Genomic DNA, 17,072 nt, shown 5'->3' on the forward strand with positions numbered 1-17,072 from the left:
TACATTAAATTCATTATCATCATGGCTGCCACGATTGAAATTTGCTACCCCTCATCTAAGAAGAGAAAGTCAGGCCCATTCAGCTCAAAGATGGATATGGCTCTAGAAACATCACGTGCTGCAGAAACAAATGTAGTAGAGGGTGTTTTGATATTATTAAAGAAAAACACACAATGCCTGACGATAGTAATGTTGATATTTTGATAATTATGATGGGGTAGGCTAAAGGTTGAACACGTATACAACTGCTGCTGACCAGAAAGACAGCTAATACATTCAATGCGTGGTGCCATTGTTGAAAGCACAGGGGTTATTTCGCTGCTGTGTGAAACACGACAACAAAATGGTCTGCATAACCCTATAGGATCAGGACAACCCTCACTAGCAGACTCGGATGAAAACATGGCCTTTGTTTTATGGCTTCTTGGCGTCTTCAGCTTGACATTCGTCGGTCAGCCTGCACTTGCAAAGGTATAGCTCAAATTTCATATATTAATTCGCGATTGTATTCACTGAATTGACAGGCCAATGTGAATATCTGGACATTTTAGTGTTAATTGGAAAATGATTCCTTTTAAAGGTAGAGTATATCATTTTATCCTTTGTGCAATTTCTTTCGTTTGAAGCAACAATAACTGCTCAACATCTAAAGACTCGTACTTCACAACATAAACCTGATGAAGTTATAGCTCGGTGAATGCTGTACATTCCGAGAAAAAAATAACGTTCTTGGATCTCGATTTCGATTCGAAAGTTGCCGAGTCGTGTTTTGAATTGCGCCCAAAATCGGCGTCTGGGACACGTTCTCATTCAGCCGATTGCAGCTACGCGATGTCACGCACTGAACCGATCAATGGGCCCTATGCACGAGTTGGCCATTTTTGTCGAATTCCCTCAATGTATTTCAATAATTGGTAACTGTATAATGGGATGGCGCCAGACTCTTTGTGCAGGCATAATGCATCCTTATTTTACTGTCATTTTTTATTTATTTTCTTTTTTTTGGGGGGGGGGGGGAGGGCGGGGTGGGGGGGGGGGGGCTTTAAGGGAATATACAACATTGGTAAATGACAGTTTAAAGCATCCTGAAACTCATGGCCCCGTGGTGTGCTGACATTTTTAAGAAAAGTGGTATTTTTGTATCGATTTCCAACGCTTGTCGGCCGACCAGCGTTGGCAAAAACCCTGGCTTTTGTAAATACTGCTCCCGATTTATCATATTTGGTTTGTCCGCATTTAATTTGCAATCGATTACACACCAATGGACGGGTACAAGCCAGCCGGACTGATTCCCTGACCTTACAATTCCCCGACGTCTATCAATTGCTCTGTTTCATCTGAAGTGGGCGGGGAAACAGACTACAAGAACATGATTGTTTTTTCTTGGTTTTTCCAGCATCTACGAATCCAAAAACTTCAAACAAGTCAATGTAACAAAATGTTGATATAATAATAATAATAATAATAATAATAATAATAATAGTTACTCAGAAAGCAATCCATTTCTGAAAATTTTAGCAAAAGCAAATGTTGTATATTCCCTTTATAGGGAATGTTTAATTACAAATTTTATATTGTTCATTAAAGCAGACTGGAATTAATCAGCTATTAACTTGCTTTCATTTCTCTTCGCAAGTTTCAAAAACAAAGATTTACCTCACTTTCAATTCAATATGGCCGACTCGTGCCATTGGCCCATTATAGCAACCGCGCGTCAATGCTGTGCGCACCCATTCACGGCTTCGCCGAATTAAAAACGAACTACTATAGGTTTTCCCGGCTATTCTAAAACATTTTCCCTTCAAATTCACTACCTGTAATATTCAATTTCGTCCCCCCAAAAAATTGCACGCTTTAACAAACCAATTTAGTCATTTACCATTCCAATTCAAAATTTGGTCACCCTCTTTAGTCACAGGGTAGCGAATATTCGTCATTGCAGATCAAATTCGTCTTAGCTGTTGCCGAATGTCAGCATTCAGAGATCAAATTCGTCTAATATAAATCAATTAGATGAATTTGGTATTCTGAATAACAAGGAATGGCGTGGACGAGACGAAATCAAATACTCCGGGACGAAAACGTGTGCTCGTTGTTTGGATTTGCTTGAAGTGAATTTGAAATTATTTGACAAAAGACGAGATTTAACATTGGAAGTGCGCTTAATCGATGTTGATGGACGAATTTGAAAATTAGAAACGGTGAACTCGAATAATAAACATTTTAAATTAGCCGGGAAAACCCATATAACCCGTCTTTAGACGCATCTTTGGAAATGACCTTCTTATTGTTTTCTTCAAAATGACAACATGCCAGAAAGAATAGTTCCATCGGGAGAGTTTAATGCCATAGTTACCTTTCAACCAAGTAAGATTTTCAACAATAATTTTGTCAGTTACTGTTTGGATAGCTGCAAATGATATATACTATATACCTTTATACGACTATATAACAATCATAACGATGTTTTTCCACGTTGATAGCAAATAACTTCCTTACAACAAAAACTGATTTAACGTTGGTTATAAAAGAACCCAGTTTAATTGTGGAGCTATTCCCCATAATAAATAGACTTGCACTGCACTGAATATAACGTCATTGTTACATTTTCTATCGCTGTTTATCAAAGCTGCAGCTTAAAAAAACAAAACATGTTTGTGTGTGTGTGTTTTGTTTTTTGGTATTTGATACTATTCGTTATTACAAATCTCACGGCTAACGGAAACAAACAAACAAAAGGTGTATCATGGAATCATTTGGGTGAAAAGCTGAACCTCGAATAAAACTGTTTTTAAGTCATCTGACATGTCAATCCTTTTCTGACAATATGGCATTTCTTTCGTTCAGTATGTGAGTTTTTTCCATGGACTTTCACTACCATGTTCTTGGTTATAGCTATAACGCCTCTGTATGACTGTAGTGTTACCTCCAGCATCTTCATGTTAATTTCCAGGAGAAGCTCCTCTTTTTGCTTGTGGATGGACTGAGATGGGATCGTCTTGGCTACGACATGCCAGCCTTGGACACGATGGAGCAGCAAGGAGTACGCGCTGAGTGGCTAGACGGCGTGTTTATTACCAAATCGGCACCAAGTATGTTCAGCATTGCCACGGGTACGTGAAAAAGATACATTCGCTTATTGTACAGGGTGAGTAAAAAAAAACCCAAACCCCAAAGTCGGGACTATTGTTTCTAATCAGTGAAGTTCTGCATGGAGCACTTTAAAAATCTAGGATATGAATACCCAATTCATACGATTTTTTTAGTACAAGAATCATTCAAATCACTAAATGTTCTTTTCAAGTTTTAAGCAAAATTTTAAACAAAACAATCCACACACATTCTACGGTGATTTGTTTTCGTTTTGCTGAAAGAACACTTACCTTTTTGTGATCCGTGGAAAGAACTTTAAAACGGTGGTGGTGTTTAAAATTCCGTAACTATAAAAAGTACATGAGTTATTTGAATGATTCTTGCACTAAAAGAAAGCTTATGAATTGGGCTTTCATTTCCTAGATTTTGAAAGTGCTGCATGCAAAATTTCACGAAAACAATGGTCCCGACGTTTGGGTTTCATTTTTTTTACTCACCCTTTATTTAAATAAATGCTTTAAGTTGCTCAGTCAATAAGTTCAGTAATGTAATATCACAATAGATAAAAGCATTAGCCTTATTATAAAGGGATGTAAAGGATGTGAAGTAAAAACGTTCTTTATGGGAACTGGTTGTCTCAATGTGAAAAAGCATTTCCAAATCAGAATTGAAAAGGTATGCTGCCAGTTAGCAAAAGAAATGTTTCAAGTATGGGGGTATTTCTAGTTTTTCCCAAGTAAGAATCAGTCAGGATAGTAGGTGTTGCACACTCAGAAGGGGCGACAAAATTAATGATGTCAGATAATAATAGTTTGTGGGAGGGGTTCGAGTCTAACCCACTTGATAAGACAAAATGGCACCATTCATAACACTCTCTGGTGTATAAGATGTTGGGGATCGGTGGTGTTGGAAGATACGTACAATGAAGAGGCTACAAGAGCGCCACCTAACGTTATTAATGGCCCTTCTACTATTTCCTAAACTATTTGAACACTTCTGCTTACGTTTGTGAACTCCCCTCCAATTAACCCTTTGATTACATTTACAAACACTTAGAAATAAGAAATGGAAATGACTGCAGCGTTGATTTTGTTTGTAATCACTTTGTTCTTTCTTTCAAGCACTCAGGTTGTTCTTAACTGGCATACTATGGAGAAAGTAATTGATGAGAGGGTCTTCCGTTTCTCTTTATAGGGCTTTACATTGAGAATCACGGTGTTGTACATAACTTGGCTTTCAATCCGTCTACCGGAGATATATCAGATGGCTGGTCCGAGACATTAAACACAACGTGGTGGTTCAACTGGGCGGGAGAGCCCCTCTGGATTACGGCCATGTCGCAAGGTCTCAAAGCGGGCTCCTTCATGTACCCAGGGGGACAGACGCCAATCAACGGCACCTACCCGGATCGCTTTATCGGCTACACCAGTGAGACATATGAGAAATACTTATATCTGCCTGATCGCGCGGATATTGTGTTTGATTGGTTGTACATGGACGGACTAGACGTCGTGTTCCTGTACGTCGGTAAGCTAGATGACGAATTACACAACACAGGGATTGGCGAGGAAGCGGGTAATGTAGCAGACGAGGTGAACGAGTTGGTATCCTACATACTGGAAAAGATGCAAGAGATCAGCATAAGGGACAGCTTGAATTTCATCATCGCCAGCGACCATGGCATGGCGGATATCTCTAATGACAAGGCGCTCTCATTGTTCGACTACATCGACGAGTCGCTTGTGGAGTTGGTCATCTCGGATGGTGGGTCCGTGTTTCAAATTCTACCAGTAGATGGCGCCCTTGAAGAGGTAAGGCATGGACTCATCCGAAGTATACCAAGTTAAAACTTCGCTCCGCCGTTTTAATTTAACGCGTCTCCGGGGCGGTCATAGAGTTGAAATCAAGTCGGTATTGGCCGGGTTTTGTTCGCCAACCGCGCCGCGATATGGACATCGCATACCGTATCGTCCCACAGTATACTTGTAGCGTGCGGTATGGCACTTACATGCGGGACGGTTTGTGCGTCCCCCGACCCCAAGATGCGTGTACAACGACTCCAATTACCGATGGCGTTATAGACCGCAAACCAATTACCGACTTGAATAACTTGTTCTCGGCTTTGTACACAACCTATGTAAATTGCCACAAGATTTGGACGGAGCAGTCTGAGAATTTGGACGGAGCAGTCTGAGAATCAATCAATTCATAATACACCTTAAGGTCGGGTTAAGCATGCAGGCCGAACCGACCCAAAACGTAGATAAGATATAAACCGAATCCGAACTGAAACCGATCTGAACTCCCATTATCCGAGCCGACCCTAAACGACTTAAAACCGAACCGACCCGAAAAAAACCCCAATATTTGGCTTGGGCAACGATGCCCGCTTTTTGTGCCTGAACTTATTAACCGCGTCGCTTGAAAATTGTCGTCTCTCAGTAAAGAATCATACCGTTCGATACGATGCAAACTCATTACGGTACTGGTGGGCCTACACGTTATTGACTTGGCGTGATAGACCGCAAGACTGCCTCTGAGGAGGCCAATACAAGCGGTACAAGGACCAGCTAAAGCAAACCTTGAAAGCCCGCAACATCCCTACTGAGACCTGGGAAGAGCTTGCCAAAAACAGGACCACTTGGCGTGCTGTATAAGCTGGAATTGAATGGTTTGAGGCTCACCGCACCCAATCTGCCATAGACAGACGTACTCGACGTCACCAGCGGTTGCAAAACCCAGTGCCAGCAGCTGATGCTCACATCTGTCCTGACTGTGGTCGTTCTTGCCGATCACGTATCGGCCTGCTCAGTCACCGCAGATGTCACCAACTACATCTTCGTGCAAATCCGATATGATGCATGCGCAAGTTATCGTAATTAGTGACGGACTACCAGAGAGAGTATAGTACCATGTAGATGCTGAAATTAGAACTCTTGAATTACTCAGAAGCTTCCTTGTACCATTTCTAAGTCATGCAGTCAAACAATTTGCTAACAGAGCACTGCGTAGGCTAACATGCATGGTGGTGTAAGTGGTAGCGGTATTAGCGGCGCTACGTGAAAGTGGGGAGGCGGGTGGGCACTCTACGGGTAAGCATTAATTTGCTAGTAGAATCGGCCTACTCTTTGGTGGGGGATTCTACTGCGCTCTACTTACCCGTAGGGTATTGCTACATAATATGCAGAAGAGCACTGTTTTTATAGGTGGGTTCGCTACGACACGAGCGTGTACATGTGGAAGGCAGGCCACAAGGAAGCATGAGCCATATAAGCCAACAAAATTAAACCAAATAAAGTAAATCGTATATGAATCGGCTGTTACCATAAGGAGGTAAGCCGTCACTGGTTGGTACTGTGGGGCGCCAGCGGAGGAAGAACCGGATCTCGTTGCGCTTCTGGGGCAGTATAGGCTGCACGACTAGTACTGCCGTCGGCGCAGCACATCCTCGAGATAACAAGTGGTGATTGAAGGTGTTGGAGGATTCCAACATGCCGCATATGATATCTGCAAGGGGCACTCCTTTGAAAAAGCCCCAAGAGGTCGCCACGCTGCGAACTTCGTGTGCGTGTACTTCAGGATAGGCCAGTCAGCCGATGCGAGTTGTATGGCCGTCACGACCCAGCGAGCGTTTGCATCGCGGAATGCTGGACGATGCGGTGAAACCATAGTTATGAACAAAGCAGGCCTATCACTTGAGGGTCCGGACAGGACACCAGAGCTTGTCCTCCGGGACAGAGGAGGACTTTAAGTCACGAACGAAGATGTCAGGTGGGGAGAACGGTCTTCTTGAAGAAAGAGCGATGGGGGATAAGGCGGACCCCGCTGGGCTCCCAATGTAAATATCATTGACTTATGATCAGGGCATGGAGTTCACTCATGCGGCGGACTGTAGCTGCCATTAGGAGGAAGGCCATTTTCAAGGAAACTTTCATAAGAGTAGCCTGGTCGAGAGGTTCAAAAGGAGGCCGGGCGAGAGATTACAAAACCTGCCCAAGATCCCATGACGGTAGGAGTGTTCGTTTGAGTATGTAAACACCGGCAATCGTGGACGTAGGACAAAAGAATTGGGGCGCAAACAAGACGTCCACGATTGACCGAACGTCCACGATCTCAAATCGTGTACAAAACCAATGAGAGCTGTCGCTAAAAAGTTAGAGTACAAACAAAGGAAAGAGGATTAGGGACAATGGAGCGTCCACGATTGCCGGCATTTACACACGTGTGTGTGTTCCTGTCTTGTATTACGCTCGAGGACAGACACACAAAGGGAGAACAAAAGATCCTTTCAGTCCTCGAACGACGGTGCTTTTGTTCGAAACTGTCCTCGATCGTACGTTTACGTGCTTAGTCTTCGTTTGAAGCAACAAAAGTGTTCAAAATCTAATGAAGGATACTGAACAACTAACCTGATGAAGTTTCAGCTCAGCTTCAGCTGTATATTCCGATAAAAACAGCATTCTAGGATTTCAATTTCAAATCAAAACTTGCTGAATCATGTTTTGAATTGTTCTGAATTGCAGCTATACGCGATGTCGCGCACTGATCCGACGAATTATAGCAACCGCGCGCGCCTGCGCGTCGTGACAATGCTTGCGCGCGCTGCGCCGAATAACAAAACGAACTACTAATTTAAATTTTCCTACGGTGCGTCTTAAGACGCACCGTTGGAAAGGCCTTCTTTCGTTGATTACTTCAAAATGACAGCTTGCCAGAAAGAATAATTTCACAGGGAGCTTAGTCCCCTTACTATCTTTCAACCAAGTATGATTTTCAACAATAATACGCCAGTTACTTTTTCGGATGGCTGCAAATGATGGACTATAGCTTTAAAGTAAGGAAGTACCCTTATGCCTATGTAAGCGTGTGGTGTACGTGTGTGTGTGTGGGTGAGTTTGTGTTACATACCCTATGTGGACTTGTGAACAAAAGAGGTCCACATAATGCAGGTTGTGTTAACCTTATGTGGACTAAGCCGTGTCCACATAAGGTTTTGCCCTTTCTGGAAAACAGGTTTAGAGGCATTTTTGGGTTAGGTTTATCTGTAGCAGAATGAAGAGAAACACTATAGGGAATCATAGAAAAAAAATTGGGTCAAAAGAGTTTTTCACAGTTTAAGTAAAGTTATTTTTTTGTACCGAGTTTTCTTAACTACACGAAAACAAAGCAATGTCCACACTAGGTATGTAATGTAAGTCTGGGTGTGTGTGTGTCTGTGTGTGGGGGGGGGGGGATGTTCGAGAAACATACATGCCTCTGAGAAGATGTGTGAGGGCAGTGCAATCAGAAATCGAAGAACCGTCCTGGAAACCTGGCTGAACGGCCGCAATTTCGGAGCAATAGTTTTGAGACAGTGCGAACCGCTAGACTCGACTGGAAGAGGTGGAGAAGAAAATCGCAATCTTCGGTCAGAGTTAAAGCGAAGGGATCCACTGCACGCCGTCTGCACCATAATGGTGCCGTAATCGGTTGACCGGCGCCGACTATGGGCCAAGATGGTGGCAGCCTCTTGAGAAAGTCGAGCATGTCTGAAGGAACGCTGGACAACGGCCAGCTTGTCAAGTGTAGGCTCGTCGGATCGGGGTGAAGCAGATCCGACTGAGGTTGACAATGAATGTCTGGACATTGTGGGAGGAGGAGGCGGGGCATGATAGAGAAGGCGGACAAGTCGTGGAGACCACGGTTGTCGGGGCCAAAATGGGGCAATCAGGAGGACCCTACATAGGTTCTGCTCGATCATCCCGATTACTTTGAGTAAAAGGGAGATCGGAGGGAAGCGTAGGCAGACGATTGGTGCACGCAAATAAGAGGGCGGTTGAGTATTGTTGAGTATCGATGTACGGACGATCCAACTGAGAGAAGATCGTCCGCGTGACCGAATTTGGGAGAGTCCACTCCATGGGGTGAATCGAGCCCCGGGAGAGAGCGACGGCTTTGGTGATGTTTGTGCCCGCTAGATGAACCGCTCTGTTGGCCGCTGAGATGGGATCGACTTGGATTTGGACTTGTTGATGAGGAAACCCAGGCATTCGGCTAGGGAGCAGGTCAGACGGACTGCGCAAGCAGCTGATGCCCGCGATTTGTCGATGATGAGCCAGTCGTCGAGGCACATGAACACCTGTAGAACTTGACGATGGAGGGCACAGTCTAGCGTCTTCACAATTCTGGTGAAGACCCGAGGGGTCGTGGACATTTAAGCCAAAAGAAAGGGCTTGGAAATCGTGAGTGGTGCCTTCGTAAGAAAACAGAAGGAACCTGGTGTGGTGTGGGGACGACACCTCTCTGACTCACCAGTCACCCCCGATCCCACCCCAGTGGTTCCCTTTGATCTGGTCGCCCTCCTCGACGCTCGAGTTTATACCCCTTCCCGTCCGACGAGACGACCCAGTAATACCACGCCTACCGTTGCTGACGACGTACGTGATAACATTGTCGCCGACTCTGGTCACCGGACCTTGACTACATCCCTGTTTCCGGACGATACCCGTAGCAACGAACGGCACTTCAACACTTTGACAGCGCCGCTCGTTTGGATATAACCCACACATCGTTTTCGCTCCTATTGTCCGAATACTTATTTCAGGGGTGTCAAACCATTCCAGCCGACAGGCTGGGCCTTGGCACTGATGATGATGGTGCCCTCCACCAGCTCCTCCTCTGGTATCTCCAGGATCAGCTTGAAGACCTTGATTAAATAGTTGATCCTGCGGAGTAGCTTACCCATCGTCTGCTTTGTGTCATTGCTCATGGTCGTGGGAAGCGGCATGTTGGCAAAGCGGGTGGTTTAATTGCTCCAGAGCCGAGTCAAACACATACAGCTGGACATACCGAGGTGTACGGTCTCCCAGGATCTGCTTGAAGGGGCCTAAAGCACTGGGTGACCCTCCCATGGAAGGTGACCGCGGGGTTCCATCCAGGGAGGCGGTGTCTCTAATCTCCCTTGTCGGTGATGCTGAAGAGGCAGACCTCATTGTTGACAGGCCGAACGTGATTGCGGAACAGTATAGCCTTTGGGCTGTTACTGAGCCAGAGATCGTTTGTCTCTGGTGGCTGGGTGGGGAAGGTCGTGAGGTTGGCCTTGCCGTCTTCACAGCAGATGCTGGGGGGGGGGGGTTCGTTCATGAACAGCAAGGCATTGCAGTGATGACATACCTTGTTCCATGGTTCTAATGGTGTCCTGCGTGTCATTGAGCTCGGGTATCTGACGGTGCCAGCCAGAACTGCCTGACTTTGACACGCAAGATGCGAAGTGACGTGGGTGCGTGTTGAACAGCTCTTAATGTGTCTATTGTTCATATTCTGGGCGTCCCTAACCACAGAATGTTCCCTCCTGGCAGCTGTACGTGGCGGTCCTCCACCTGCTCCTCCTCCCTAATCTCAGAATCTTCCCTCCTGGCAGCCATTCTCTGCTGGTTCTGAAGTCGTTCTTGGTGTCTTTCCCCACTTTTGTGCCTTGCCCTTTGTAACCTCTTCCTTTCTGCAGCTGCTTATGGAGGGGTGGAGCTGATCTAGAGCTGTCGGGGTTGTGAAGTTGTTCGGGTGTGTACTGACCTGTGGCACTGACCACCGGCTCCTCTTGTCAGTTGTCAGAGCTTTCTTCCACTGAGAGGGAGCGGATTCAGGGCTGGTGGGAGCAGGCATCGGAGCGACAGGAACAGTTATTTGTCCGTTGAAGACAAAGAGATAGTTGTCTGGGCTACCTACCCGCTCCAATGGCACCACTTTGGGCAGGGAGCCGTCGTCGCAGGAGAACGAGTTGTCACTTTTTTGAGTAGGGCGTAATAATGACCGCCGTTGTACAAAGTCCCATTGCGGTCGATGATGGCTGTCAGCTCAAACTGAACTCCTTGGAGTGAGAGCACGTCAGAAGTCGTCCCGATGGTCTGGAGCTTCTGAAAGTGGCCTAAAGGCCTGAGCCCAAATCTCTTGAGCTGAATGAGGAGGCAGTCAGGGAGCCTGCTAATCTTCCTCTGAGCATGAAACAGCTTGGGCTCGCACTCCATCTCCCTGCCTTGATCCACAATGCCCCCGTTGTTGCAGCACCGAGTGCATCTCTTCCCCTCTCCTCTGCTGCAATCAGCCGGTGTTTTATGTATATGAATTTTCACATTCTTTGTTAGGAATGGCACAAGGAAACTCTGAATAAATTGTAGAGTTGTAAATTTGACTTCCTCATATAGTCAAAAACATAGGATTCAGAAGCAAAATTATCAAAATCGGTCAAGTGGGTAAAATTCTGTGTGGTAAAATAGGTGTTCAAGTTATGAAGGAAATGGAGGCTATTTGAAAATTCAAGTGGATAATGGAATTGCTCAAAATGGTTCCAGGGGGATGAACATACAGATTTTGGTGCTTGTATCCACATTGGAAAGATGGTTACAGTAATCTGCTGCACTAGTAACCATACATAATGTCGCGTCCTTTCTCTGATACATCATTTGTCCCTGACAGGTGTACAGTAAGTTGATATCCGCCAACCCGTCCATAAATGTGTTTAAGAAGGAAGACTTCCCATCGATGTTTCACTACGCCGACAACCCCCGGAACCTGCCTATCATTGGCTATATGGATATCGGCTGGACTATGTACAAGGTAATCAGGCGGGATAAGCCCTGCTCTTAAAAAATGCAACGGATATCTTCCTCCGTGCGAATTATCGAAAAGTATCACAGGAAGAATTGGAGCACTATCTACACTTTCGTAAATTTTCTACATATTCATGTTTGAAATATCGTTCCCGCGTATAGAATTTCAGAGTATTACAAGAACTGTCACTATTTTTCAGTTTCCACTGATTACTTAAAATATTAAAAAGATAATTCTAATATCACATATTATTTGGCGTAAATGATCATACGTGGTCTATAAGACAGCTTTTTATTAGGATTAAAGAAAGTGTTGATGTCTTTTTAAGTCTTCTTCAATGAACCGATGAGAATACTTGAGCTCTTTGAGGTACAGTGTCATTATGATTCATACAGCGTCGATGTAATGTCAGTAATCGATAATTAATTGATTGGTTTTGATTTTGGTTTATTTATCACAGAGAGTCAATCAATCTGAAGTCATCTATAAAGGAGGGCATGGCTATGACAACCGGGACATGACTATGAAGACATCTTTCTATGCCCAAGGACCAAGCTTTAGGCAGGGCTACCTCGCCAAACACTTCGAATCGGTAAGACTATACGTCAAGTGTGGCTAACTCCGACTTCATGCTTTCTACAACAGTCGATTATAAAGTCCTCAAAGGATGATTGCATACTGTCCGTTATTATTGTCAGGTTTCTTGCAGAAATATATATTTTGTTTTTAACTTGCTATTTTTCTGGCAAAATGACATATTAAAGGAAAAATGTGCCTTTTATTGATGGAATAATCACGTCACAATTTCGCAGTATTTGTTGCCCGACAGTCGTTTGTTCTGACAAGGTATACTGATTCCCGCCCCTGTCAGCATCGATAACGCAATGACCAGGAACCAGTCTACTCGCAGGTCGAATCTGTTTGTGCGCAAAAGCAGCCACAATCAGCCCTTTTTCAGAGGGTTGCAGACTACCGAAATAGACTTAGTAGTTTTTCGGTTAATTCAAAATAAAACATTCAATGTCAACTGTTTTGAAGAGCGCGGATACATCTTGAAAAGTTTCAGTTGCGTATTTTTTTTCAGAGTAGCAGAACCGAAGTGTGCAAGGTGGGGAGCTGATTGCTGTCGTGTTGTTGAAGTGCTATAATGAATGCTCCTACAAATGATGCATTTTTCAATGTATGCATGATCGTACTCAACTTTGGCTACAAATAATATTTTCTTTTGTTATTGGGTCGTACCAATTACCTGAGTAAAACTAAGTTACATGCATGTGGAACCGATTGTATGGAATATGCAACAGCCGACTAAAGTGGGTAGTGGAACAAAAATTGGCTTCAAGCATAACAATTATATTTGCTGTTATTACTTTGTGTATTCTTGGTTCAAATAAATGAGATCATTTATTATAGGTAAACATCTACCCACTGATGTGTGAACTACTTGGCATCGTGCCAGCTCCAAACAACGGCTCCCGTGACAACTACAAAGACATGTTGGTATCCGAGCACCCGCCTACGTCACCGCCCGACTGTGGTGCAAGCGCCCTCTGTAGTCAATGTCGCTTCATCCTTTTGACGTTTGTTGTCGCCGCCTTGATTCAAAATTCCTGAGCAATTTTTACCACTGGGTTAAGCTTAATAACGTTTCATTTAGTATTTTTCAACTGCCACGATTTTCAGGAACTTTGTGGAGATGACATCGTAGCTTAACCCCTTTCACTAATTTCTGTTAACCAAATTTAATTTCATTTAGTTTAATTTTGTATTTTTTGTATTGTGCGCCATGAGCGTCTTGCCTGGCGGATACCGGCGCCTTATAAATGTTCGTTATTATTATCTGCAATGTTTTAAGTGCTGTTTCCAAACAAAAATTTTACATAAACATATTCCGGTATATATTTCCATTCAATTTGCGGGTCAATTTGGACTGTTTAACAAATCACGTATTTTTAAAAATCGCCTTCACGTCCACGCTTTCTTAAAAAAAGTATTTTTAAGGCGGCGTGGACGTTATAATTACAATGATCGTGAAAACACGTACTGCACGTTGGAAATAACAACACCAAGTACACGATGTAAATCCATTACTAGCCAATTGCGGTATCGAATCAGGAAACAGGAAGAAAGTTTCCTATCCAGGGCTTACTATTGGAAACGAGGTTGGAAATAAAGTAAGCACTGGGGACGAGGTTGAGTCAGCGTCGTTTACGTGTTCATCTCGGCCAGGGGTTAGTGAAGGAACGCGGACGCGCCCATGGAGACGATGCTGCGGGCATCTTTATTTTCCCCATTCAAATCAACGTTACCAAAGCGAAGGAAAAATAGTCTGGTTTCCTTTTGCACAAAAAACCCATTATCGTTCGGTACTGTTATTGGATACATGAACATGACTGAAAATGGTGGCAGCATGATAAAGGTCCATAGTACTGATAGCCCACTGTTTTGCCGATGCTCCCATTGGTTTTCAATGGCTTTTTAAAGCCTCCCTTTTCACCAAGAATTCGCTTGCAAATAGTCCCCTATTAAAGGTTTCCTGCTTTACAATTTGGGATGGAGCAATACTGGTCATATTACCAACCAAATGGTATTTTTGATAATTATATAGGGTGCGTTCGAGCGAGTTACTCTTGCTACTCTCCCGAGTGCAATAAAGTGCTGCGTGCGCATCACCCGCGGCGCAAGAGTACTCCCGGTCGGGAATTTCTTTTCCGTAGGCACGGTTGCTCAAAAGTCATAAATAATTCAACAGTTTCGATCGGGCCAGTATGTTCATACAGTTCATTCATGAAACAGAACAATGATATCTAGAGTTTTGTTGTTATTTAGTAAACAAGTTTCCTTTAAAGCATTTAAAAATACGGACGTCGTCGAGCTTACAGTAGCGTGATGAGCTATGGATACAAAGATCCCTGGTTGGAATCCACGTCGTCACTGATGCTCGACTATTAAATTTTTCTTCTCTGATATTTATCGTTGAGATAATTTTATTTTAAGGGGAAAGAAAAGAGAACGAGAACCTCAGTGTCTTGCAACGATTCAAAGAAAAACTGATTTATGCATGACATTTTGAGCCACCCACCAACGAAAACAAATTTGTCTCCTTGTCTGACCGAGAGTTAGACTTGGCCCAAGTCTGGGTTGCGCTCGGTCTGTGCCTATATAGTAAATCCACGCTGTACAGTGTTATGCGTTCCCTCATGCGTCGAATCCGGACATCATGTTAGAAACGTACATGAACGTGTTTTTTTTTTCAAGTGATGCAGCATTTTGATTTTTGTGATATTTTTGTAAAGTTATTTTCTAAGATACCGACTTAAAGCAATTACGACCTGCGTCATTCTACTATAGATACAGACCGAGCGCAACCCCGATTTGGGCCAAGTCTACGATGAAGTAACACACGGAGTATACAGTGTTTATACGTTGGTGAAGGGCAAAATCAAATTTGATTTACATCACCCCAACGCAAAATTCCATCGTATGAATAAATAGCACCATGCTATTTTGTTGTTTCTAGACACCATTTTGGCCTCAGGTTTATGAGAAATAGCTACCCTTCTCTTCTGAATCAATGAATCTTTGTTTCTCTCTCTCTACAAACCTTCTTGTGCAAGTATTATTGGGGATTTCCAATCTGGAATGTGATGTCCTTTTAAACAATTATTTTTGAATATTTTAAAATCTTACAGATTAATTCCCATTTTAGCATGAATACTTTTTACCATTTCAGGTCTCCAAAAAATGTACAAATTTTCAGAAAGTTTGCATTAAAAAGGTAATAATAATAATAATCCCTTGTCCTTTTTCCACGAATTTCGGTATTTTTAATAATTAGACCACGAGCAAAAAATATAACCTAATTGCGACAGCCGGTGTCTCCCTATTATCGAAGAAATTACGATAACGTGTCCCCCTAATGGTATATTTGTAGGAATAAAGGCATTCATAATGGCGTTTTATGTAAAATACCTCAAAGCGCCTCACAATAAAAGTTACTTAAAGTGTTACAGTGACAAGTACTAAACAAGGAAGCAAACAAATCTAAAATGCAAGTTAATATGCCAGAAAAAGAATTGAAACCTAAAAAAAACTTTAAAAGCCAAATCAAAAGTATTCAAAATATCAATTAAACAGTGCAGCTTGGCTACAATAGCAAAACGGCTACAATAGCAAAACGGTACCATGCAACACATAAACACCCGACCAAAAAAGCAAAATGCATACAAATTAACCACTGCATTGTGTAGCAAAAAAATTGTATAATGCAACATGAAACAACAAGCCATACGATACAAGACAAAACACGTGGTAGCAAAAATCAACAAGCCAAAAAGGCAGTTAAATTACCAGGGAAAACTATATAACGAGAGACATAAACACAAAGTGAAAAAATACAACTGTATAGGCCAGGAACCGTTTGCATAGGTAAAAACAAATCATGGAAGGCACTAAAAAACACCACAAATAAACCTTAAGTCGAAAATAAGCGAGTCTTAAGCAGAGATTTGAATGTGTCGAGTGGTTCTGCTTGACGAAGCCTGGTTGGCACATTACTCCACTGGTAAGCTGCAGCGTAGCATGTAACAAGTTCATGCAGTTCACGTGAAGTGTCATATTAAGAGATGAATCCATGCCGACACCAAGGTTGCGAGCATGGTTGGCCGGATGAATAGCTGGGACTCCAATAGTGATGGTTGGCGAGCAAGAGACGGTGCTAAACTTGGAGGTGAAGGGTAACAGCTCAGTCTTACTTTCATTCAAAACTAATTTATTGGGAATACACCATGATTTGATATAATCGATACAGGCCTTCATTATTTTGATGGCTTGGTCGTGATCCTTAGGGTCAAATGTGAGATAAACTTGAACATCATCAGCACAAACAGCACACTGAAGACGATAAGCAGCTATGATGTGCTGGATAGGGGCACTGTGCACAGGGAAAATAGCACTGCGTTACACTGCAGGCGACAGCAACAGACACGCACATCTTTAATGGCCACGGATTGAGTTGGATCAGCCAAATGTAGAACCTTCAGCAAATCACGTCAACTTCATTTTTCTTTGCAGAAATCATTTATATACATGTATATTCTATCACAGTTGTCTTTGCTACTCCATTTTCCAAACCTTGATTTAAAGCTATAGTCCATCATTTGCAGCCATCCGAAAAGTAACTGGCGTAATTATTGTTGAAAAACATACTTGGTTGAAAGATAGTAAGGGGACTAAACTCCCTGTGAAATTATTTTTTCTGGCAAGCTGTCATTTTGAAGTAATCCACGAAAGAAGGCCTTTCCAACGGTGCTTCTTAAGACGCATCGTATAGGAAAATTTAAATTAGTAGTTCGTTTTATTTGAAGAAGCGCGCGCAAGCATTGGCACGTCGC

General features: G+C 43.2%; 1 protein-coding gene across 1 annotated transcript; it reads left to right on the forward strand.

Annotated features, from left to right (window-relative positions):
- Positions 1-402: 402 nt before the first annotated feature.
- Positions 403-13,730, forward strand: LOC119728048 (ectonucleotide pyrophosphatase/phosphodiesterase family member 7-like). Its single transcript, XM_038200125.1, has 6 exons — positions 403-471; positions 2,954-3,113; positions 4,288-4,904; positions 11,545-11,685; positions 12,140-12,271; positions 13,093-13,730. Exons 1-6 carry the CDS (start codon positions 403-405, stop codon positions 13,291-13,293), a joined length of 1,320 nt encoding a protein of 439 aa, XP_038056053.1. The 3' UTR covers positions 13,294-13,730.
- Positions 13,731-17,072: the final 3,342 nt, after the last annotated feature.

This window comes from Patiria miniata, unplaced genomic scaffold, assembly GCF_015706575.1.
Source record: "Patiria miniata isolate m_02_andy unplaced genomic scaffold, ASM1570657v1 HiC_scaffold_20, whole genome shotgun sequence".
Taxonomy (NCBI): Eukaryota; Metazoa; Echinodermata; class Asteroidea; order Valvatida; family Asterinidae; genus Patiria; species Patiria miniata.